This window comes from Littorina saxatilis, linkage group LG11 (assembly GCF_037325665.1).
Source record: "Littorina saxatilis isolate snail1 linkage group LG11, US_GU_Lsax_2.0, whole genome shotgun sequence".
NCBI lineage: Eukaryota > Metazoa > Mollusca > Gastropoda > Littorinimorpha > Littorinidae > Littorina > Littorina saxatilis.
The window spans coordinates 16,962,134-16,985,720 of record NC_090255.1 but is presented as its reverse complement, the minus strand read 5'-3'; the positions used below and the strand labels follow the sequence as shown (position 1 = coordinate 16,985,720).

The window sequence follows — 23,587 nt, the reverse complement described above, 5'->3', positions numbered from 1 at the left end:
TTTTTTCTCTCTTTTTTTTTATACTGATGGGAGACGTTTTCAGATGTGGGGGACTCAGAACAAATTGCCTGTTTGTGTATGCCTTGCTCGTCCACTTTAAAAATCGATAGAGCGAGCCTGTATTGAATGCTTCGTTTTGTCAATGATGAAATGTTCCATAAACTCAAATTTTTCTTCTTCTTCTTCTGCATCGTTCGATAGGGTGTGTGTGTGTGTGTGTGTGTGTGTGTGTGTGTGTGTGTGTGTGTGTGTGTGTGTGTGTGTGTGCGTGCGTGCGCACGATGCGTGCGTGTGTGTGTGTGTGTGCGCGCGTACGTGCGTGCGTGTGTGCGTTTGTGTGTGTTTTTTGTTTTAATTCTTGTTTATCACTTGTGTATTCCTTTATTTGTCACACGGTGCGGGATTCACGGCTTTACTGACGCGGCACGTGCGCTTCTCTTCAACCGGGATCGACACGCCACGTCAGAGACCACAAAAGCCTCTTGTCCATCGCTTTCAGAACTGACAATTGTAGGCTACGCTCGGATGAAGAGGGCTTCAATTTGAAAACTTTCCCCACTTCACTTCTCTTCTCAGTCTTCTGCGTCTGTGTTGCGAAGTTACCGTGTGTTAAAACAGGATAAAATAATGGTCTATGGTTAAAACACAATATTGAAGCAAAGAGCGAAGTGAAAATCGACTGTGGTTTAAACAAAACTGCACGATCTGGGTTCGGCGTCTGCTTAAATTTAACCTGAGCTGCGCAGTGTGTTTTCTTTTTTGATTATAGGGGTGCCTCATCGTACATTTTCGTCGTCGATTTCCAAATCGTGGATCATAGGCATTTAGAAGAAATAATTATGAAAAGGCAACTTTGATATAGGGAGTTGTTCCCTTCGTGTTCACGGAAGAAAGAACAAGTCGCGTAAGGCGAAAATACAACATTTAGTCAAGTAGCTGTCGAACTCACAGAAAGAAACGGAACGCAATGCACTTTTTCAGCAAGACCGTATCACTCGTAGCATCGTCAGTCAACCGCTCATGGCAAAGGCAGTGAAATTGACAAGAAGAGCGGGGTAGTACTTGCGCTGAGAAGGATAGCACGCTTTTCTGTACCTCTCTTCGTTTTAACTTTCTGAGCGTGTTTTTAATCCAAACATATCATATCTATATGTTTTTGGAATCAGGAACCGACAAGGAATAAGATGAAAGTGTTTTTAAATTGATTTCAACAATTTAATGTTGATAATAATTTTTATATTTTTAATTTTCAGAGCTTGTTTTTAATCTAAATATAACATATTTATATGTTTTTGGAATCAGAAAATGATGGAGTATAAGATGAACGTAAATTTAAATCGTTTTATAAAAAAAATAATTTTTTTACAATTTTCCGATTTTTAATGACCAAAGTCATTAATTAATTTTTAAGCCACCAAGCTGAAATGCAATACCGAAGTCCGGGCTTCGTCGAAGATTACTTGACCAAAAGTTCAACCAACTTGGTTGAAAAATAAGAGCGTGACAGTGCCGCCTCAACTTTCACGAAAAGCCGGATATGACGTCATCAAAGACATTTATCCAAAAAAAGAAAAATATTGTTCGGGGATATCAATCCCAGGAACTCTCATGAAAAATTTCATAAAGATCGGTCCAGTAGTTTGGTCTGAATCGCTCTACACACACGCACGCACGCACGCACACACACACATACACCACGACCCTCGTTTCGATTCCCCCTCTATGTTAAAACATTTAGTCAAAACTTGACTAAATGTAAAAGTGTACAAAGTGTGTAACCTAAATCTAAAAAGGAAAGCAAAAACGTGTGCACCAAAGCACCCAGGAAACGCAAGAGTGAGTGTTGTGTCCAAATGACAAGCGACTGTTTTCTAATGACCCTGCTTAGAAACGTGTGTGTTCACTTCGGGTTTTTTCAGCTTTTATTAAAATTGGAAAACAATGTAAAGATTCTAAAATATATCTCTGTATTATCAAGCGATATGTATTTATTCTTGGGCCATGCATGACGTCTTTTTTGTGGACAAGTATATAATTCCTGCAACAGAAAACGTTCATGCGAGTTGCAAAATGCTTGCATCGACTGTTCTATTTTGCATGACGAAGAAAGCCCCATTGTGAAGCATCAGCTATTATTCAAATAGTTTCAGCCAGCCAAAGACAGTCGTGACTAAACTTGGCTTCACAGATCATCAGTACGGTGCGGCGCTACGTTTCATAGCGTGAGCGCCCTCGCTGATCGCTTTTTATCCTTGGGAGACAACCAGCAAACGGTCCGCTTTTCTGCTAGTGTTTGCAAGACAGCGGACGAAATGTTACCTTCTGTGCGGATGTGATCGAGTTTGAAAGCGAAACTGGCATGGGTCATAAGCGACGAAATGTGTCATGATGCGTTGTAGACAACGATCGTTATAAGAAACACGTTCAGCCAAAGTTAATCGTCACATAGATCTAGAGTTAAAATACTTTCTCGACATCTCTTAATTGGTGCAATTTATGCACTAGAACCGTCTTATCAAAGAAAAATTCGTCTTTGAACTTGAACTCGCCATTCTTGTTGTTGAGCACTATACCTCTTGAGGCGGTGCCAAAGCGCTTAAGGGCAAAATCCATCTGCGCAGGCGCCACTACACTACAATGTCATGCTGTGATAGGGATTATGACGAGTACTTGGCCTGTTTTCTTTTCCCGCAACGTGTAGCGGGCTGGGGAAAAAAAAGAATCACCTCAATAATCTGCAGTGCGTCGTCTGTCCTGCTGGTGTTACATATGTGAGCGCCGGGTCTTACAGCGCCAACCTTGAGCAAGCCGTTTCATACGCGTAAAAGCGTTCCTCGGGCGCCCACGCTAAGAAACGCGCTGCAGCAACATATCCCCAGAGACACCAGGGATGAACTAGCAATGGATCTCCGCTAGCTTATGGATGTCTGGCCGTCATGCCATCGAGTCTTCCCAACTTTATTTCTGTTTTCACTAATGCCCCAGTTACTTACATGTGTTTCAATACAGTTCGTGTGTTTCTACAGTGCTGGCACTCCGTGGTTCTTGACATTTTGTTCAAGTGACAGAATCAAAATACACTGCGTTTCTTGTTCTTCTTCTTCATATTTCATGGGCTGCAACGCTCACGTACACTCGTGTGTTTTTACGTGTATGACCGCCCCACTCCCCTCCCCTCTACCATTTCAGGTAGCCATACTCCGTTTTAGGGGGAGCACTTCGTCTAACTTCTCAGGTCTTGGCCCCATGTGGGTATTGAGAACGAAGAAGAATACATGTGCACACATGGTTACTGTGGAGAAAAAAACACGTACATAATTATCTATCTCTCAAAAACCAAAGCTAGAGACAGATTGGAGCAAGCGTATCACCAGAGAGGATGCTGAGCCTTCGCAAGCCTCTCTGCCTGCGTTGTCGTCGTTGTCGTTGTGGGTGGTGGCAGCTGGGCTGGCGAATGAAGGTGGTGGTGCTGGCGCTGGTGGCTGTGGTGCTCTATGCCGTCACTGCGCTCAGTTCAGGTAAGGATGATGATGATGATGATGATGATGACGATGATGGTGATGATGATGATGATAATGATGATGATGCACGATGATGATGATAATGATGATGATGCACGATGATGATGATGATGCTTGACGATGATGATGATGATGACGAAGAGGAGGAAGGGGATGATGATGATGATGATGCAATCGACGACGACGACGATGTTGATGATGACTCGATTACCACAATGATCACCACGATGAATGACGTAATTTGATGGTTATGAAAGTAAACTTGATGTTGTTGTTTTTCAATAAGTATCCCGTAACATTCACCAAACTGACCCTGCACAACTGTTCTTGTCAACTAAATTGTTGCTTGCGTCATTTTCTATTTCATTTTATTTAATTTGTTGTTGTTGTTGTTATTTATGCTGCTGTGTTCGTTGCTGTTGTTATTTTTGTTGTAGTTGTTGTTGTTGCTTTGGGGGGAAGAGGGGAGGGGGGGGAGGGGTATTTGCAAGGTATAATGTTTTCTGGATTAAATCCTCTCTCTCTCCACTCCATAAAGGCGGAAATTTATCCGACCCAAATAATTTTAGACCCATTTCCTTATTACCCATTTTATCCAAACCATTGGAAAAACATATCCACAAACATTTGCTCGCGTACATAGAAAGCAGAAACCTTTTCCATCAATTTCAATCTGGTTTTCGAACAAATCACTCTTGTCACAGCGCCCTTACCACGCTATGCGACACCTGGTTGTCTGCAACAAACCGATCTGAAATCAGTGGTGCTGTGTTTCTCGACTTTAAAAAAGCGTTTGATCTTGTTGATCATTCAATTTTACTGAAGAAATTACAGTTGTATATCAGAAACAGTTCAGTGTGTAACTTTTTTGCTTCCTATTTACAGGACAGATCTCAATATACTGCCCTAAACTGTAAAATATCTACTGAGGAGACTGTGAAATGCGGGGTGCCTCAAGGGTCAGTGCTTGGGCCGATCTTGTTCTGTCTGTATATCAATGATCTGCCACTGCACATTTCTGATAGTAATGTAAGAAGTGATTTTTTTGCTGACGATTCTTCTCTTCATTCAAGTGGAAAGTCTGTTCCAGTAATAGAGTCCTCCCTTCAAACAGCTTTAAACGATGTAAATAACTGGTGTAGTGCTAATGCTATGCTTGTCCATCCAATAAAAACTAAAAGTATGGTAATTGCAACCAGACAAAAACATCAGATTTCTCCACTCAAACTAAATCTTACTATTGGTACGCAATCAATTGAACAAGTTCAACAGCATCGCGTTTTAGGGGTAATTCTTGATTGTGAATTCAAGTGGCAGGCACAATTACAGCATATTTGCAAGAAAGTAGCCAAGAACGTTTTCCTCTTATCCAAGTTAAAGCAATATACCGACAGAAGGACTCTGGAAATGTTCCACCATGCTCATGTAATGCCTCACATTAATTATGTTTCGACGCTCTGGGATGGCAGCAGTGATGTCCACTTGAAAAAGTTAGACTCTCTCTATCGCCGCTCGGCCAAACTCCTCGTAAAGGATAATGCCTCAACAGATATGAAATTAAAAATGCTTAACTTTCTTCCACTGGAAAAGCATCTCAAGTTAAACAAAGCCATTTTCATGCATAAATTGTATTACGGTAAAGTGCCGATTTACATTACATCATTATTTAATAAAGCTACCCACAGATATGGGTCGGTCAACTTGATCCCACCAATTCCACGAATTGACCTGTATAAGACCAGTCTTGCTTTTTCGGGTACTTCAGTTTGGAATTCACTTCCATCATCCTTTAAGCACTTAAAGTCATTAAAAAGTTTTAAAAAATGTGTTAAAAACCACTTAATGTCTGAGTAGTTTAACGCCTTTTGATTTACCACACTTAGTATTACGTCAAAGATATGCTGTGCATTGTATATTCTGAACATATTTTTGTTACACTATTGCTACATGTTCGATTGCTACCAGCTTGTACTTATAATTACTTGCTATGCATTTGATTTTATGAAGAACCACATATGTATGCTCTTCATGCCCCATCTTCATCATCATCATCGTCATCATCATTCCCGCAGTGGGGCACTGCGGTTATGAAATTAAAGGCCCCTCCTGTTTTTGGAACCGCAGGAGCTTTCTAGTTTGCTGTTAGGTAGATTTTTGGTTCCTCTTTCCTGTCATGCTCTCTTTTTCTTCATGAATTCTTTTCTTTTTTCTGCCTTCTTGCTCATTCACCTGTATTTTTTCCAAAAATCTCTTTTCTTGCCGCTTGTCTCGCGATTCATGTATAGTTTAATCTGTTAGTGTTCTGATGTAAGTCCAGCAGTAGATAGGTTAAGCCTATTTTAACATACTGGAAACTGGTAATCTTCCAGTAGGTATTAATTTAGTTTTACTAAAGCCTGCTGGGACACAAGTAATGGGTTAGTGCATTTGTAAACAGGAATCGCTTGACAAGTGGCCCCCTTCACCCCCCCCTTCCTCGTCCTGATATGGCTCTGCGTAGTCGGCTGGACGTTAAGCAACAAATAAACAAACAAACAAACAAACAAACACTTTTGTTGGTTAACTTTTTAACTTTTTAATTTTCATTTTTTAATTATATAATTGTGTGTCTATGCGTCCCAAGGACAGATTGTAAGAAAAGGCGTAGCCTTAAATCTTTATCCTTGTTAAATAAAGTTCAATTCAATTTAATTCAATTCAACTCTCTCTCTCTCTCTTTCTCTCTCTCTCTCTCTCTTTCTCTCTCTCTCTCTCTCTCTCTCTCTCTCTCTCTCTCTCTCTCTCTCTCTCCATTGGGTCGTTCTCTTCTAATTTACTGGAATCCTCTGGGTATTGTTTCATTGTCGTTGCTTCTAAAACCATCTATTTCCTACCTCGCGCTGTTGTTTGACAAAACAAATCATAGTGCTTTGTGAACCCTTCAAAACGGAAGTGACGATATTGATCGTGATGTAACTCAAGCTGTCACCGGAAACTGGAAACATTCCCTTCGGCCAAACTTCGCCCCGAAAATTTTAGAACTATTATATGCAGACATCGATTTTGTAATATGTTGTAAAAGCCACGGCCCTTCTCGTGAAAACAGATCTGATCATGATTTTACATGGGATAAGACCATCCCTCCACTTGGTCACATACCAAAATCCAACACCCAGTCTGCTCGCTGTGGTGAGTTAGAATTGTTTCGGTAAATTAATGTCTTAAAAGCCCACTAATTCTATCATCCCCCAAAATGCCCACAGTGCACAGCTAGCACCCAGGATGTTGATTGTTCGTATGTGTCCAATTGGAGGGGTGGTCTTATCACATGTATAATCCTGGCCACATCTGCCATGGTGAGTTACTCGAGGAGCTAGGAGTTTGCCTTTAAAGTACGAACATGCAAACATCGATTTTGCGATCTGTGGTTGAACAGCAATCAAGGCATTTTTAATGCTTTCAATTTAATGAAGTGAAACCAACCCCCATCCACCCACCCCTTTTTTGAAACCTGAAAAAAGCAGGTCGTACAAGGGTTGAGGAGTGGGGTGGAGGGGGGGGAAAGTCTGTGACACTTTCACACATACATTCTCATGCGTTCATGCTGACTGAAAAACAGACCCGATAGTACAGGTGGTGTGGTACTTTAATTCGTAGACGAAGTCGACATATAGTCGTTCGGCAAGCCGGTGAAACCGACTGCCTTCGGCTTAACACTCTAGATTCTGTGCACGAAGGGCCCAGTGAGCCGAACTCAGTGCCCGTGTTGTTCCCCGGACTTGAAAAGTCAGCTCCATCTCTTCAGAGTGTCGCCGTGCCATCTTCCCCATGGACTCAGATCGGCATCGACATCACATCAATGCCAGAATCTCCAGGTGGTTTCAGCAGTATCGTTGTTGCTGTGGACTATTTTACCAAGTGGGTGGAAGCCAAGCCCCTGCCATCAAAGTCGGCAAAAGACACTGCAAGGTTCCTTTATGAACTGATCTGTCGTCACGGGTGTCCCAAGATACAGATTAATGACCAGGGAAGAGAATTCGTGAATCAACTGTCTGCTGAGCTTCACAGGCTGAGTGGAGTGAAACAAAATATAACAAGCGCCTATCATCCACAGGTCAATGGCTTTGTTGAGAGAAACAATTACCGAACAATCCAGTCTTCGCTGCTGAAAACTCTTTGTGATGAAGAAGATTGGGTTGATGCTTTACCAGGTGTGTTGTTTGCCTTCAGAACGAGCGCACAGAAAAGCACACGGTACACCCCTTTCTTTTTGCTGTATGGCCGACAAGCCCGACTACCGACTGATTGAGGACCGATAGCAAGGACGTTAATGTCAGCGTCTTCGAAGGTTGTGAAGACACGTCTTGTCCTGAAGATATCAAGCAAAGGCTGGACAGTATCAGGCAGCTGTCCACTGTCGTGAAGGACAAAGTTTCAGAGAACATCACTCAGGCGCAAGACAGACAGAAACGTGACTACGAAAAGCGCCACGGCCAAAAGCGAATGTTTGTGGTGGATGAGCAGGTACTTCTGTGGAATCTGCGTCGCGCGGACAGGAAAGGGAGGAAAATGAAGACTCCGGCCGTGGCAAGGTCCTTATGTGGTACATGCTGTCAATCAAAATCAGACTTACATTTTGAAAACCCCTAACGGCACAATCTTAAAGCAAACAGCACATGCCGTTAATTGAAAGCCGTACAAAGCTGCAAACGACTGCGGTCCACAAACTTCAATGAATACTGGTGCTAGTGTTCCGCAGAGTTCATCGACTGACGACGCCAACATTTTCGACACTTCCTGCAGTGCCAGTGCTAGTGTTCCCAAGAGTTCATCGTCTGATGACGTCAACATCAATCAGCAGTTGATGCAAGACGGGAAAGGTGAATTGTGCTCAAGCAAGAGAAAGCTACAGAACAGAGCCGAACCTGTTTATGACTCTTCCGAACGGGTAAAACCTGACGGCTCATCAGAATCACAAATTGTTAGGGTTGACCCTGCGCCTCCAAAGCAGTTTACCCCAACGAACTCCACATGGAGAAGACTGAAATGCAAGACTCTGGGGTTAGCCGCACCTAAAAGAATGCCCTTCAGACCGAAAACGAAAGTGGGTGCTCCGCGTCAAACAGAAACAATTATTGGTGACGGGAATTGTTTTTTTTAAGAGCGTTAAGCCTGGAGGTCGCAGGGTCTTCAGATTTTCATGAAAAGATCCGACGCGCAGTTGTAGAAACCATCAAACACAACGAAGACGTTTTGGGCTGTTATATTGGTATGGACAGAGAAGAAACCGGCACGGTTGGCCTAGTGGTAAGGCGTCCGCCCCGTGATCGGGAGGTCATGGGTTCGAACCCCGGCCGGGTCATACCTAAGACTTTAAAATTGGCAATCTATTGGCTGCTCCGCCTGGCGTCTGGCATTATGGAGTTAGTGCTAGGACTGGACGGTTGGTCCGGTGTCAGAATAATGTGACTGGGTGAGACATCATGAAGCCTGTGCTGCGACTTCTGTCTTGTGTGTGGCGCACGTTATATGTCAAAGCAGCACCGCCCTGATGTGGCCCTTCGTGGTCGGCTGGGCGTTAAGCAAACAAACAAACAAAAGATACAGAAGAATACCTCAAATCGACAAAGATGGCAGCAAATGGTCTCTGGGCTACAGAAACAGAGATCACGGCAGCTGCCATGTACCTGAACACCACGATCAGCTTGTATACTCAAAGTGGAGATGAGAGAAGGTGGCTCGATCACAACCCCCATGGCAGAGCTGAAACCCAAGAGAAAATGTATTAGGTGAACCTCTGTGCGCACTTCGAAAGGATTTTAATCTTCTTTTTTTTGCAAGTACACTTTTAAACTAGAGCAGTCTTTTTTCCTTGGGGTAGTGTTAATTTCCTGGGCGTAGTCATTTTTACCTGGGTGAAGGAGTGTAATCTTCCTAGGAAAATAACACTCCCAGTGATATTTTACTGGTGAAAAAACACTGTAGTAGTGTTTTTTTCCCCGCAGTGTTATTTTCCGACTACACCGGCGTTTTTATCCACGAGGCAACTGCCCCCGTTGGGTGTTGACTTTAATATTTTGTCCTTTTTTGCAGTCCAAGAATCATCAGACAATAGCGAACAATACATCCACCCAGTGACCACCAAGCCTCGGGCCTTCAAGAAACCCCACGAACCACACTCCCTGAAAAGGAGTCACAAGACAACATGGTGATCAATTAAAATTTGATTAGAAATGACGTGGAAGTAAATAAGATTGTTCGATGTCCTCTTGAGTATTGAGCGCTATCCAGGTTCATTATGTTTGTTATGGGTTCCATGGAGCACCTTCGTCAATGACTGCAACCTCCGTATTATATAAGCAGTTTTTTTGTTTTTGTTTTGTTTAGTTAGTGTGTCTTTGTCGTTCGTTTGTGACTGCAAGTATTTGGCAGTAGAAATGGTATGTGTGGGGAGAGAGCGCACGCGTGCGTATGTGCGTGCGTGCATGCGTGCGTGTGAGCGTGCCTGCGTGTGTGTATGTGTGCGTGTGTGTGTGCGTGCGTGTGTGTGTTTAAGCATGTCTGTCTTAATATGTGTCTTTATTTTCTTCGTGTTTTTTTGTATCTTTTAAATGCCACATAAATATAAATTAAAGCACTTTATTTTGGTTCTTTCTTTCAGGAGCGAAGGCCGCTACATCACAGATGGCCAAACGCGCATGCGCCAAAGACAAGATATCCTAATCCGGTACTGCTCTACACATTCGGACGAGGAGTTCAGAGGCACTGGTGGGATACCTACCTTCAGAACAGACGGTCTCGTTTCCAAACGACATCAGCTCTTTTACTGTCCCGTCGGCAAAATTGCGTCCACCTTTCTGACACGATTTCTGGTTGCTGCCGAAGAAACGAACCCAGTAATCTCCCCATATGCCATTTCTGCTGCTAAGGCATTGCGCATGCGCGTGAAGCGTAGCGGAAACCACATTCTGTTCGCGCCCTTGAACAAACTGGTCCAATCCGGATGGCAGGAGAAGTCCTATCTTGTGAACTTGAAGAGAGTTGTGTTTGTACGTTGTCCGTTTCAAAGACTGTGGTCAGCGTATGTGGATAAACTCCTCTCGCCCAACCCTTACTACTGGGAATCGTGGGGCTACCAGGCTGGGAACATGTCACAGACGTCACTGCTTGGCCTCGCCGGCATCGGTCATGACTCGTTGAAGAAAGAGTCTCCCACAGCAACTCAGCAGCCGTGCGGTCACGATGTGACATTCTCTCAGTTCCTCCGCTTGGTCGTCGCGTCGCTTCACCGGCAGGATACGCACGTGCGGCCCGTCACGTGGGAATGCTCGCCCTGCTACGTCGACTATGACGTCATAGGGCACGTGGAGACGCTGACGAGTGACGTTACGTACTTAGCCAGCTTGCTCGGCCTGAACAACTGGACGTTAAGCAAGGTGCGCTGGGACGAAGAGCATGCCGAGGACGCCATTAAAGAAGGGGTGAGGAACGTGTTCTTCAAATGGTCGTCCCAGATCACAGAGTGCATGACCTTGGAGGAGGCCGGCAAACGACTGTGGCGGGTCTTTCAGATCCGTGGCATTATCAGCGAAAGCGAACAGTTTTCGGAATATTTGACTAAAACGCTGGACGCTTTTTCCATGGAAGACGCTCTGTTTGGAGCCCGTTCAAGAAGTGTGCGGAACAGGGCCGATCTTGATCTTCAGAGGCACGCAGCATTTGAGGAAGCTTATGAAACGGTAGATGCAGAGCTGAAGAATAACATTCGAAAACTTTACAAGGCTGATTTTGAAATGTTCGGTTTTGATTTCTTGACTAACTTGTAAAGTTAGTTCTACAGTCGAACCTGTCAATAATGACCACCCAACTGAACGACCAGAAGTGGTCGTTATATAGACAGGTGGCTGCTATAAAAAGGAGAATTGTAAAGAAGAAAAATTCATCTGGGGATACTTCGGAATGGTCGTTGTGGGGAAGGTGGTCGCTTTCGAGATGGAGGTCGAAAGGGTTCGACTGTACCAGTACCATAGTGCTGCCATCCGAGATGCTGTGATAATTTTCTAAAATGTTTATTGTGCGATGTTCAGTATGTACTTTTCATTCTGTGATCATGCATACAACTTTTTTTTCTTCGTATTTTTACTAGCGTGTGACCGTTGTGTCAGTAATGACGGTCAATCAATGGACGCGGACTTTGCTGATACCGCGATTTCAAAGAAGCAACACTCAAGTGTAATGTGCACAGAAGTAGCATTAGTAATGCAAATGTAATTTAGTGTCATGCAAAATTTCTGGCGAATCCACTGACAGGTGCCCGAGCTGAAAGTGATCAAAAGTATGACTGATGGATGGATAGACAGACAGACAGAGGCATTGTGCGGTGTGCATTTAGACAAACTCTTTCTCTCTCACACACACACACACACACACACACACACACATATATAAAGGCAGTGTTGTAAAATTTCAAAACACTTTACTAAAACTGCAAAACATATCATTAACAAGTTATATATGCACTCATGGGTCAAAAAAGACAGAAAAAATCTCCTCCGAGGCAGTACATGCAAAAAGCAGTGAGGAAGAATTGAGCACAAAGACAGAACCTGCACACAGATAACCAACCTAAAACTTCAATCAAACTTTTCATGCAGGAAAAACCTGGAAATTGAATTCACGGGCAAGATATCTGCTTTTTGATTGACCATTCAAACCCTGTTGCTTTTTTGAGTGTGTGTGTTTGCTTGTTAGATTGCTTGTTTGTTTTGTTTGTTCTTGTGTCTCTATCCACTCTGATCATCTCAGAACTTTTTGTGTTTTCTTATGACATCTTTCTTTTCTTTATTTGGTGTTTAACGTCGTTTTCAACCGTTCAAGGTTATATCGCGACGGGGAAAGGGGGGAGATGGGATAGAGCCACTTGTTAATTTTTTCTTGTTCACAAAAGCACTAATCAAAAAATTGCTCCAGGGGCTTGCAACGTACATGTAGTACAATATATGACCTTACTGGGAGAATGCAAGTTTCCAGTACAAAGGACATAACATTTCTTACATACTGCTTGACTAAAATCTTTACAAACATTGACTATATTCTATACAAGAAACACTTAACAAGGGTAAAAGGAGAAACAGAATCCGTTAGTCGCCTCTTACGACATGGGGCGGGGATATAGCTCAGTTGGTAGCGCGCTGGATTTGTATTCAGTTGGCCGCTGTCAGCGTGAGTTCGATCCCAGGTTCGGCGGAAATTTATTTCACAGAGTCAACTTTGTGTGCAGACTCTCTTTGGTGTCCAAACCTCCCCCCCCCCCCCCCCCCCCCCCCCGTGTACACTACATTGGGTGTGCACGTTAAAGATCCCACGATTGACAAAAAGGTCTTTCCTGGCAAAATTGCTTAGGCACAGTTAATAATGGTCTACCTATACCCGTGTGACTTGGAATAATAGGCCGTGAAAGGTAAATATGCGCCGAAATGGCTGCAATCTACTGGCCGTATAAAATTTCATCTCACACGGCATCACTGCAGAGCGCCTAGAACTGTACCCACGGAATATGCGCGATATAAGACTCATTGATTGATTGATTGACATGCTGGGGAGCATCGGGTAAATTCTTCCCCCTAACCCGCGGGGGGTGTTATGACATCTTTTTACCCCTTTCATCATGATAAAGTGAAGAAGGAAAAGAGACCGAATCTCCATCAACAAATTCAGAGAAAGACGGAGAGAAAGAAATGAAGAGTTTTTGTACATGTACTTCTAAAGTAAGTAAATCAATTTCTTGTCTTTGTACCGCAAGTTGTCCGTTCTGACTCCTGACTACAAACAAGCAATTGGAATAGAAGAAAGTCTTATTTAAGATCTTCACTAAACGAACTTCACACATTGGAGAAAGCTTTAAGTAGTCGCACTGCATGCTCCAGATCTATTAGCGTATCCCCAACTCATGTCCCTAAAAGGAAAATTTCCTGTGAGGACGTTAAGGACCCCCATTTCATTTCCAGATCTATTCTGCATGTACAAATACAGAGAAATACGGTAACAATAACTCTCTCTCTCTCTCTCTCGCTCGCTCTCTTAAAATCTCTCACTCTCATACACACACTGGTCACTACTTAGTTCTCAGTAAACAGTCGCTTTAACTTTACATAACATTTACTGTAATACTTAGAGAAGCACATTCACAGCATGATTATGTTCAAACTGGTTTTTTTCTGAGATTTTCATAGTACATATACAGAACATTACCCTCCAATGCGGGGGTTCTACTTGCAACGAAAACACATAAACCTTTCAAACACTTGTTACATTTTATGTTATGCCCCAAAAGGCAAGTTAAGAATAAAATAAGGGTTTTTAGAAACACGGCCATCACAAAAATGCGATTGTTTTTGAGAAATAAGGCTTTAAACCTGGCGCCTTCATGCAGACGAAATTGGAACAAATGCTAGTCCGCAGCACAAGAATAAAATAAAAAAAACTTTACGGGAAAAAATATTACGAGTTATTGAAATAAACATAATAATATATTCTGACATGTTATGTTGATATAATTGTTATTTGGAGCTCAAAATGTTTTTAAAAGCGTTTTGAAAATACAGAAGAACGGATGGGCAGAATGAACAAAATGGCGGACATCGCACATGCATTCTTTGTTTTGGCAGCTGAAAAGTCTCTCTGGTGAGTATATTTGACATGTTTGGACAATTACAGTAACTCTGCCGTGTGTTGACAAAACCGAGTAAGTCCACTGAAGCTACTTCCGAGAAAAACGACTTTTAGTGTTTGATAAACTGTCTCAAAAGTGATGATTATTTAGATTAAACCACCGAGATAATAAGATAAATAGCATTAATTTACGTTTAGATCTAAAACTCGATTTTCATAATAATCTGATGGATGGTTTTGATTTTGTTGGGCATTTTGTGGACTTACTTATTGGTTTTACCACCTTTTTCGCCCAATATTAGATCTAACAAATTTTATGTATTAGAATTGTTTTAATCAAAAAATGTGAAATGATTAACTTGTGGGGTCCTGATTTGGCCTATTATGGTCCGCTGGACCCGAAAAGCAACAGCTAACTAACTAACTAACTAACTAACAGATCTAACAAAAAATGGGTAGATCTAAGCAAGCGGACTTACTTGGTTTTACACAAATATTTGGAAGAAGTGTTGTCAAGAGAAATGACAAAACAGTGAAAATGCACAAGAGAGAGAGAGAGAGAGAGAGAGAGAGAGAGAGAGAGAGAGAGAGAGAGACTGGAGGGGGGGAAGGAGAGAAGGCAGGGGGGCGGGATGGAGGGAGAGAGAGAAATAAAGGGAGGGAGATAGAGAGATGGAAGGAGGGGTGGAGAGAGGGAGACAGAGAGAGAAGGTGATAGGGAGGGGGAGAGAGAGAGAGATATGGAGAGAGAGATAAATGGGGAGGAAGAGAGAGAGAGAGATAGGAATGGACTGAGGGAGGGGGAAGAAGGATGGATTTAGGGATACACGGCCTCAAACCCGTGGGTGGTTTTGAAAAAAACCCACTGGGTGGGTTGTCAGCCACCCAGTTTTTTCAAGTGCCAATAAGTGCCATAGGGTTAGGTTAGGGTTAGGGTTAGTTACCGTTCCGGCTTTTTAAAAATTGTTTCTAATTACCATAAAATAAACACCTCAATTTTAGTCTTCTCAACTGAAGAACAAACCACCCAATTGTGTGTCCGTCTGCCTCTGTGTGTGTGTGTGTGTGTGTGTGTGTGTGTGTGTGTGTGTGTGTGTGTGTGTGTGTGTGTGTTTCAACGGTGGGGAGTACATCGGACCTTTTGGGGTATTAAGGTCCCATTAGGGTTATATGAGCCCGTCCTCATATTACACCACCAAGGTACCCCTATCTACCCCAGTGTGTGTGGGTTTTTTTTCTTTTGCAGTTTAGCAGTTGCTGCTCACTCTGAAGACCCTGTGTTGTGATCAATACCTTCCAGGGCTTCCTCAGTACATGACTGTGGTTCTGCTCCTGTGGTTCAGGCTCTCCATATCACTTCTTGATGTGACACCTTCATTGTGATTGTGAGTTGTAAAAAACACACCATTTCATGCTTTTTCTCTGTCTTATCATCCATGAAGTAAAAGTGGCTACTATCTGGAGGCGTGGGGGGGGGGGGGGGGGGGTATAGTAGTAATGTGGTGACAATTATGATGTCAAATATATAATAAAATAAAATAATAATGAATAGCATTTATAAAGCGCACATCTTATCAGTTGAAAAACTCAATGCACTAACTCACGGATTCACCAAAAGCAAGAACAATCAAAGCATACACTACCATTTAGACCATTAGCACAGAAAATTAACAAAATAAAACGAAATATGACAATTATTACCGCCCCCACCCCCACATACAGCCCCCCCCTCCCACACACACATACACTCACCATCATCATACAAAAACAGCCACTCTAAACAAAGATAGGTGATAGAGAACAGCAAAAATGTCCAAGCAGACAGTTTCATTTTTTCAGTGATAGAACTTGCGAAACAAGTAGCTCTTTAGCTGAGTTTTAAACCCAGCCAAGGTAGGCTGATCTCTGAGATATAAATATACATATACCATGATATATACCATGTGATCAATGTGTGTGTTTGTGTTTGTGTGTGTGTGTGAGTGTGTGTGTGTGTGTGTGTGTGTGTGGTGTATTAACACATGCTATCTAATTTCTGTCGACAGGACCATCCAATATGCCGAAGAAAAAGAAGCGAGGGAGGGAAGATGAAGAAACCGACATAGATTCATCTCCGTTAGAGCGCCCAGGGAAAGCAGCTCGTCGGACAAGCCCGTGTCCAGATGTTTTGTCTACAGAGTCATTGACCGTGGTGGATGTGGCATAGCCTCAGACTTCGCCATCAGCACAAAGTGAGTGGACTCTTTGTCTCATTTGCCAAGAGATAACCAAAGAACATGAAATCTGTCCAGCCAACGCTAAGCAGACGGCATCCTGTTCTACGTATGAGACACTGGCTGAAAACTTGGGGCACTTTCATGCTAGGGGAGCACTTCCATCTGATATTTCATCAAGGCTTCCCATCGGCCCTAACTTGGCAAACATCTTTTGGCAGAACAAAGCGGTAATCCACAGCAGCTGCAGGTTGAAATATATGGGCCAAGCCTGATGGTTCTCATGTTAGGAGGGTTGCACACAGAAATGGCTTTCATGAAAGCCATTGCGGGAAAGTGGCTGGACAAACATTTTGGCAGAAGCAGAAATCACATCATCGGGAGTTGCAGATTCGTGTTTGAAAGTAGTTCATGTTGCAAGAACACGTCGTGCACATCAGATTACTGCATGCGGCCTGAGCATCTTGATGAAACTTGCGTACACACAGCACTGTAACTCCTGCAGTATCATCTACTCTCGAAGAGTTCCAGATGGGCCACTTTGTGCTACAGAAATTCGGACGTCCCTTTTCCAAGATCGCTCTTGATCACGCACATGAGCAGAACAATGCATTGATCAAAGGAGAAGGTGGCGCTGTCGGACTGACAGACAACCCGTCAGCTTTGCGGAAGTGGATGATTGGCGGACCAGAGGTTTCCCGGCTGCTACAGGAATTGGAAAATTCCCTGATGATCAGCTCTTCAGATACTCCTGCAGATGATCACCACCATGAGCAGAGCAGTTGTGTTGAAATGCACAGCACTTTGCAAGTGCACTTGTGTCCCTGCATGCTGAATGGATCTTGACTGGTTTTGGAAATGGACAGCACCTGTGTTATGAACTATAATTATATCAGGTGCATACTTGTTTGACCTTGAACTGTAATGCACAATAATGTGAAGATATATATACATAGCAGGCCTGCTGATAATATAATACAGGTAATATGTTTACCAAATCCGGTATTCCCACTTCATGTTGGTGCTGAGAAATTAGCATTCCTAGAATTACCTGCCGGTACCTCTCGTTTGACCTTGACATTTGACCTTGAATGTACAATGACATAAGTGAATTAACTATGGGTGTGAAAGCATTACCTTATGATACTATCTATCACATTTTATGATCCAAGTACATATGGTTACTGAGAAATTAGCATTTTACAGTCACTTACCAAAACGTGACACTGACTTTCTATTTGACCTTGATCTTTGACCTTGGATATATAACAACATGTGTTATATTGTTCGATGTTACAACACTACTTCATGAGAGTGCGTGTGCAAATTTTGATGTTTGTAGTGCATATGGTTCCTGAGATATTAGCATTTCTAGGGTCAAATGGCGGCCATTTTGAATTGTTCTAAAAATAGATACTGAAAGTGAGAAATTGCGATGGCCGTGTTTCTAAATTTCTTTAGGATCACTTACTCTATCACTCTGCCAAGTTTTATAAATGTAACAGAAATTTGAAAGATTTTGACAAATAGAACCCCTACTATACTGACTAAAACGTAATACTCATGCTTAGTGTAAGTTTGCTACCTGAGGGCTAAAACTGTGTATAAAGCTGTATCTAACATGACAGTAGCACCCACTGTAAATTAGTTCCATGTACAAAGAAAGCAACTCATTATTTACAAAATGTACACTCACAAATCACATGGGGTTATGAAATTGTGTTCTAACCTTACAAAAACACCTATACAGTGGAACCTCCTTTTAACATCCCCTGATTTAATAAGACTCCCTATCTTAAACGACCCTGTTTTTTCAGATTTTCTGTTCATAACCTCTGTAAATTTATCCCAAATTAAGAATCCCTCCTTCTTAGGACCCGCTTTTTTTTTTTATAAAGATTTTCGAAGGTCTCACAAAGGAGGCTTCATAGTACATGTTTCATGAGAATACAAGTACCTTCAAACAATGATTCACTACCTGTACATGTTTCATGAGAATACAAGTACCTTCAAACAATGATTCACTACCTGTACATGTTTCATGAGAATACAAGTACCTTCAAACAATGATTCACTACCTGTACATGTTTCATGAGAATACAAGTACCTTCAAACAATGATTCACTACCTGTACATGTTTCATGAGAATACAAGTACCTTCAAACAATGATTCACTACCTGTACATGTTTCATGAGAATACAAGTACCTTCAAACAATGATTCACTACCTGTCTGTTCAAGCATGATCCTTATTTCAGGTATAAAGAGCTTTGAAAACTTCAGATGCAAAATAAAGTTCATATTTGTACATGTATAAGAGCAACACAAAATAACATCACTCGTCTGGACAGAGCTTAATTTAAAACATACACGCAAACAGAAATACAAGTTCATACAGAATTTAACACAGGATGGAAATTAACCTTTTCCTCATTATTTACACTATCCAATAATAACGATGATATAAAAGGAATAAGTAAAACTGCAAACCAAAATCTCTACAAAACTGGAAAAAAAGAACTATAACTGGGTACACAAAAGAAAATTTTGGTGTGATTCCATTCAGATAAGAAAAATTTGGTGTGCCATGATTTCAAATAAGCATAGTGTTATTGATAAAAAAAAAAGGTGTTCCATGATCTCAAGTATGCATGGTGTTAATTAGACAAAATACATCTGAACATTGGGGTGTGCACGTTAAAGATCCCACGATTGACAAAAGGGTCTTTCCTGGCAAAATTGTATAGGCATAGATAAAAATGTCCACCAAAATACCAGTGTGACTTGGAATAATAGGCCGTGAAAAGTAGGATATGCGCCAAAATGGCTGCGATCTGCTGGCCGATGTGAATGTGTGATGTATTGTGTACAAAAATTCCATCTCACACGGCATAAATAAATCCCTGCGCGATATAAATTGCATAAAATAAAATAAAAAATCCCTGCGCTCAGAACTGCACCCACGGAATACGCGCGATATAAGCCTCATATTGATTGATTGATTGAACATTTTTAGAACGCAAGGATTACTTCATTTCATTAACACGTGGTTTTAAGTGCACTGATTGTATGTACTTTATTTTACTGAACATGTCATCCTTAGAACGCAAACAAATTCACCGACACATTATTTTAAGAGCATTGATTATTTCACTGAAAGCCTTCTCCTTTTGTCACAAAGAAATGAAAACGGTTCCTTCTCACTCACTGACAAATTATTTTTAAATGCACTGATTATTTCACTGGACTTATGTTTCATGCTTGTCATAAAAAGATGGGAAAAGTTCATGCTGATCAGTATTTCCATTATGCACTTACTTGTAATTGTTTTCACTACCTATTTTATTCATGTTTTATTACTTAGTGGAAGAATTTTGTTTAATGTATGTTTGATGGTGTATGCTTTTAATTAAGCGTTGTTGACAATGAATGTAGATGTAAATGCTTGTATAACTGCTTGTATAATAATAATAACTGGACATTTTTAAGTGCCTAACCTATGGCTCTAGGCCCTTTACAAAAGAACATATATATACAGAATAGAACAATCAAAAGTACAACCTACATAAAACAAATTAATCATACATACACAAAAATTCAGAAAAATGATCTCTTCTGTCAAAATGTCATATTTATATCACTAATGTGTCTGAATGAGTACAAGTGTGCGTGTGTATCGGTGTATTGCAGTAGTTTAAATATGAGCCTTTTCTATGGCATGAAGCCCTCTCTCTTCCCTTTTTTAAACTATATTTATACATGCACAGCCTACTGATTGAAGCAATTTATATCTTTTATAAAGAAAATAGTATCAAAAGACTATACCTGAAATCACAACCACAATCTTTCTTTGGTAAATTTCACACTACTCACAACATAAAATTCGTAAAAGGATTACAGAAAAATCCAACCCGCTAATAAAATTAAAACAATAACAATCATAACATCAGTGCACCTCCACCACTTTATTATCTCAAAGAACAAAACATCCTTGAGTACTCTGCAGCTTTGCGGCATTTAGATCTAAACTGCATACACTGGGAATAACTGAAATTCTGAATGCTGCATCTAGCTCATGTGGGACAAGACTAACTGTGATTCACTGTACGCTCTAACTGTCAATGCCAGGGGAGAACAGCCCTATTATGTAAAGTAATAGGCAGCATCTCAAAATACGCAAGTTAAGACCTACAAAGTCATGACTAGTTGAACATTTTCTTACACAATAGAAATAAAGATAGGACCTTGTTCACAACAAGTAATGGTAACAGCTGTCATTTATGCGACTCTTTATTTAAACATGAGCAGAGACTCCAGGTTAAAGAAATGCTTGGCATGCACAGTAAGTTTTCACTGAGGCATGTTCCTGCAGCACCTAATTTGTGAATGAATGCAAGATTACTCTGTTCCTCACAGAGGTTACTCTGACCGCACATGTACCGGTATAAGCTTAATTGAAAGGCTCAGCAATGGGTTAATTTTCAAACAGCTGCTGAAAGCAATAATAAGACATAGTTCCACTTTTAAAGTTGGCATTTGTATCTGCCCAATGAAAACACTATCTAAGCTGAGTGTAGATGATCAGATATGTCTTATTAACAAATGTATAAATACAGCAACCCATCAGACACAAACAAGCTGAAGCACTTTATTACTATCTAAAAGTGTGACCTAAAGCAACATCTTGTCAACAATATATTACCATTACCCATTAATTAAAGCTGATGCTAATACAGGTATTTGTGCATTACCAACTTACTGCTAATTGGAGCTGCAGTTGTCAAAACCACGTCAATCATGACAAATAAACATAAGAAAACTTGTATGCTAATACATCATGTACTTCTCCAATACCAAAACATTCGCATTACATTAGAGTGCACACCACGCGGTAAATACCAAATATTCATGCTTCAGAATATAATCACTGTGTCATCGTATCACGCGGTAAATACCAAATATTCATGCTTCAGAATATAATCACTGTGTCATCGTATCAATCAACATTTTCAAAGAGAAACATATCGACATCTATTCTGTAAGTCTCTTCAAACTTTGTTCGTTCATGGGCTGAAACTCCCACGGCTTTTACGTGTATGACCGTTTTTACCCCGCCATTTAGGCAGCCATACGCCACTTTCGGAGGAAGCATGCTGGGTATTTTCGTGTTTCTATAACCCACCGAACTCTGACATGGATTACAGGATCTTTTTCATGCGCACTTGGTCTTGTGCTTGCGTGTACACACGGGGGTGTTCGGACAGCGAGGAGAGTCTGCACACAAAGTCGACTCTGAGAAATAAATCTCTCGCCGAACGTGGGGACGAACTCACGCTGACAGCGGCCAACTGAATATAAATCCAGCGCGCTACCGACTGAGCTACATCCCCGCCCTTTCAAACTTAGTTAGAGTAATCATCTATGGCCAATACAACTAATTCTGCCTGTACAACGTGCCAAGATCACTTCTTTTTACATGCACTTTCGTATTACGACATTTCCCCAATACTAGTTCAGCTTCAATACTACCTCCAGCGTTCTTTCACATGCACTTTCATATCACATCATTTTATTTTTTAACACAAAGAACAAAATCTAACTGGACTAGGAACTACAGTATAAAAACCTATTATCTAGGCAACATTAAGCTGCGGTTGGTACACAGCAGATCAACGATAATCCTTTGTGCTTTTCTTCCCAGTCCTTTGTGTCCTGATTAGCGATCTTACAGACTCAAGGATCAATTGTTCTCATTATGTTTGACATAAAACTGTCGCTGTCAATTACAGACTTACAAATGATGGCGGGTAAGTTAGCTGGTCAATGGGTGCGGTGCATGCGTGTGTGTATTTGTATAACAAAGAGCTCCAACAATAAAAGGTACATTCTTATTTTACAATAAATAAATGTGTCAAGTCTCAAGAAAACAACAAGGATTGGCAAAGGATCATAAACACACCTCGAGGATAACACAATAACGTAAGGAAGCATACTTTCCAATTCTAGCAAAAAACTGGGCTAAACCTTGCCATTACAACAAAATTCAAACAAGACAGACAAAGTTACATAAGATTTAAAGTACTATTGGGACAAAAAAAGACAAATGATCTGTGTGAAACACAAACTCGGATGCATTAAAACAATCTCTTTTCACCAAATTAATGACAAAAATCCACAACAACTTTAAAGTTTTTTTCCTGGGGTATCCACACATAAGGTTGCTGGGACAAAACATCCCCATGCCATAAACCAGTGATCCTCAACGCATATCAATCAAGCTGGCACTAAATTTCATGACACAATCAATCCTAGAAAGACTCCTTAGACCTGAAGGTCAAGACAAGGTCAGCAAACCACACTGCAGACAAAGCTGCTTGAGTTCAATGTCACGACAAGGTCAACAGTTATAGAGGTCACAACAAGGTCAACACTTCACTTCCCTTCAACCTTTCGGGCTATGCGGGACTGATTTGGCAGATGGTAGACTGTTGCAGTTAGTTGTGGAGGGGTATGAGAGAAAGCAAGAGGTTTGCAACGGTGTAGGTGCAGGTGACCTCTACTCTCAAATCCGCTATTCCTTATCCATCTCGCTGACATGCGCCTCCTCCACATCCATGGTGTAGGTCTCGGTGGTGTGCTTGGCCATGATGCGCAGCAGTGGACGCAGCTTCAGCCACCACTGGACCAAGGGTAAACGGTTACTGCAAAATAAGTTATACCATTTGACACATTTTTGTATGCGGTTGTGGCAAAAAAATGTGTTGTTGCTGCAAAATATAACACATTTCTGTTTACAGTTGCTGCAAAATATTATGGTACCCATAGATACGATTCTCTGTACACGGTTGCTGCAAAATATGGTATCCATAGACACATTTCTGTATATGGTTGCTGCAAAATAAGTTGCCCCCATTGACACATTTCTGAATACGGTTGCTGCAAAACAAGGTAACCCATACACATTTCTGTATACGGTACCAGCAAATAAGTTACCCATAGACACATTTCTGTCTATGGTTGCTGCAAAATAGGGTTCCCATTGACACATTTTGGTATACGGTTGCTGCAAAATAAGTTACCCATAGACACATTTCTGTACACAGTTGCTGCAAAATAGGGTACCCATAGACACATTTCTATTTGCAAACCACATGCAGATAACAACGTTGTATTGTATTGTAGGTCATTTCATCAGTTCGTCCT

The 23,587-nt window shown here is 41.4% G+C and overlaps 2 protein-coding genes and 1 long non-coding RNA gene across 9 annotated transcripts in view; 2 read left to right on the top strand and 1 right to left on the bottom strand.

The window, feature by feature from the left end:
* The first annotated feature begins 1,535 nt into the window (after positions 1 to 1,535).
* On the top strand, positions 1,536 to 12,420 carry LOC138979886 (carbohydrate sulfotransferase 12-like). The gene is made up of 3 exons (XM_070352650.1): positions 1,536 to 3,518; positions 9,594 to 9,708; positions 10,162 to 12,420. The coding sequence occupies exons 1-3, from the start codon at positions 3,380 to 3,382 to the stop codon at positions 11,324 to 11,326; spliced, it is 1,419 nt and encodes a 472-aa protein (XP_070208751.1). The 5' UTR covers positions 1,536 to 3,379; the 3' UTR covers positions 11,327 to 12,420.
* A 1,563-nt stretch (positions 12,421 to 13,983) lies between these two features.
* Positions 13,984 to 16,340, top strand: LOC138979888 (uncharacterized). Its single transcript, XR_011460166.1, has 3 exons — positions 13,984 to 14,183; positions 15,418 to 15,556; positions 16,217 to 16,340. It is a non-coding gene; the product is annotated as an uncharacterized lncRNA (long non-coding RNA).
* Positions 16,341 to 20,330: 3,990 nt separating this feature from the next.
* Positions 20,331 to 23,587, bottom strand: part of LOC138979885 (ATP-dependent 6-phosphofructokinase-like) — a 50,826-nt gene continuing 47,569 nt past the window's right edge. For all 7 annotated transcript variants that reach the window (XM_070352642.1, XM_070352644.1, XM_070352643.1 and 4 more), the window contains one exon: positions 20,331 to 23,085. In XM_070352642.1, coding sequence (XP_070208743.1) covers positions 22,956 to 23,085 — 130 coding nt within the window. In that variant the 3' untranslated portion in view covers positions 20,331 to 22,955. The remainder of the gene's footprint in view (positions 23,086 to 23,587) is intronic.

What these genes read in the sequence shown, in the direction of transcription:
- LOC138979886 (XM_070352650.1), top strand. Translation starts at nt 3,380, where the DNA reads ATGCTGAGCCTTCGCAAGCCTCTCTGCCTGCGTTGTCGTCGTTGTCGT. An exon ending in CGTCACTGCGCTCAGTTCAG is followed by an intron (nt 3,519 to 9,593) that starts GTAAGGATGATG and finishes CCTTTTTTGCAG; the next exon opens with TCCAAGAATCATCAGACAAT. An exon ending in AGGAGTCACAAGACAACATG is followed by an intron (nt 9,709 to 10,161) that starts GTGATCAATTAA and finishes TCTTTCTTTCAG; the next exon opens with GAGCGAAGGCCGCTACATCA.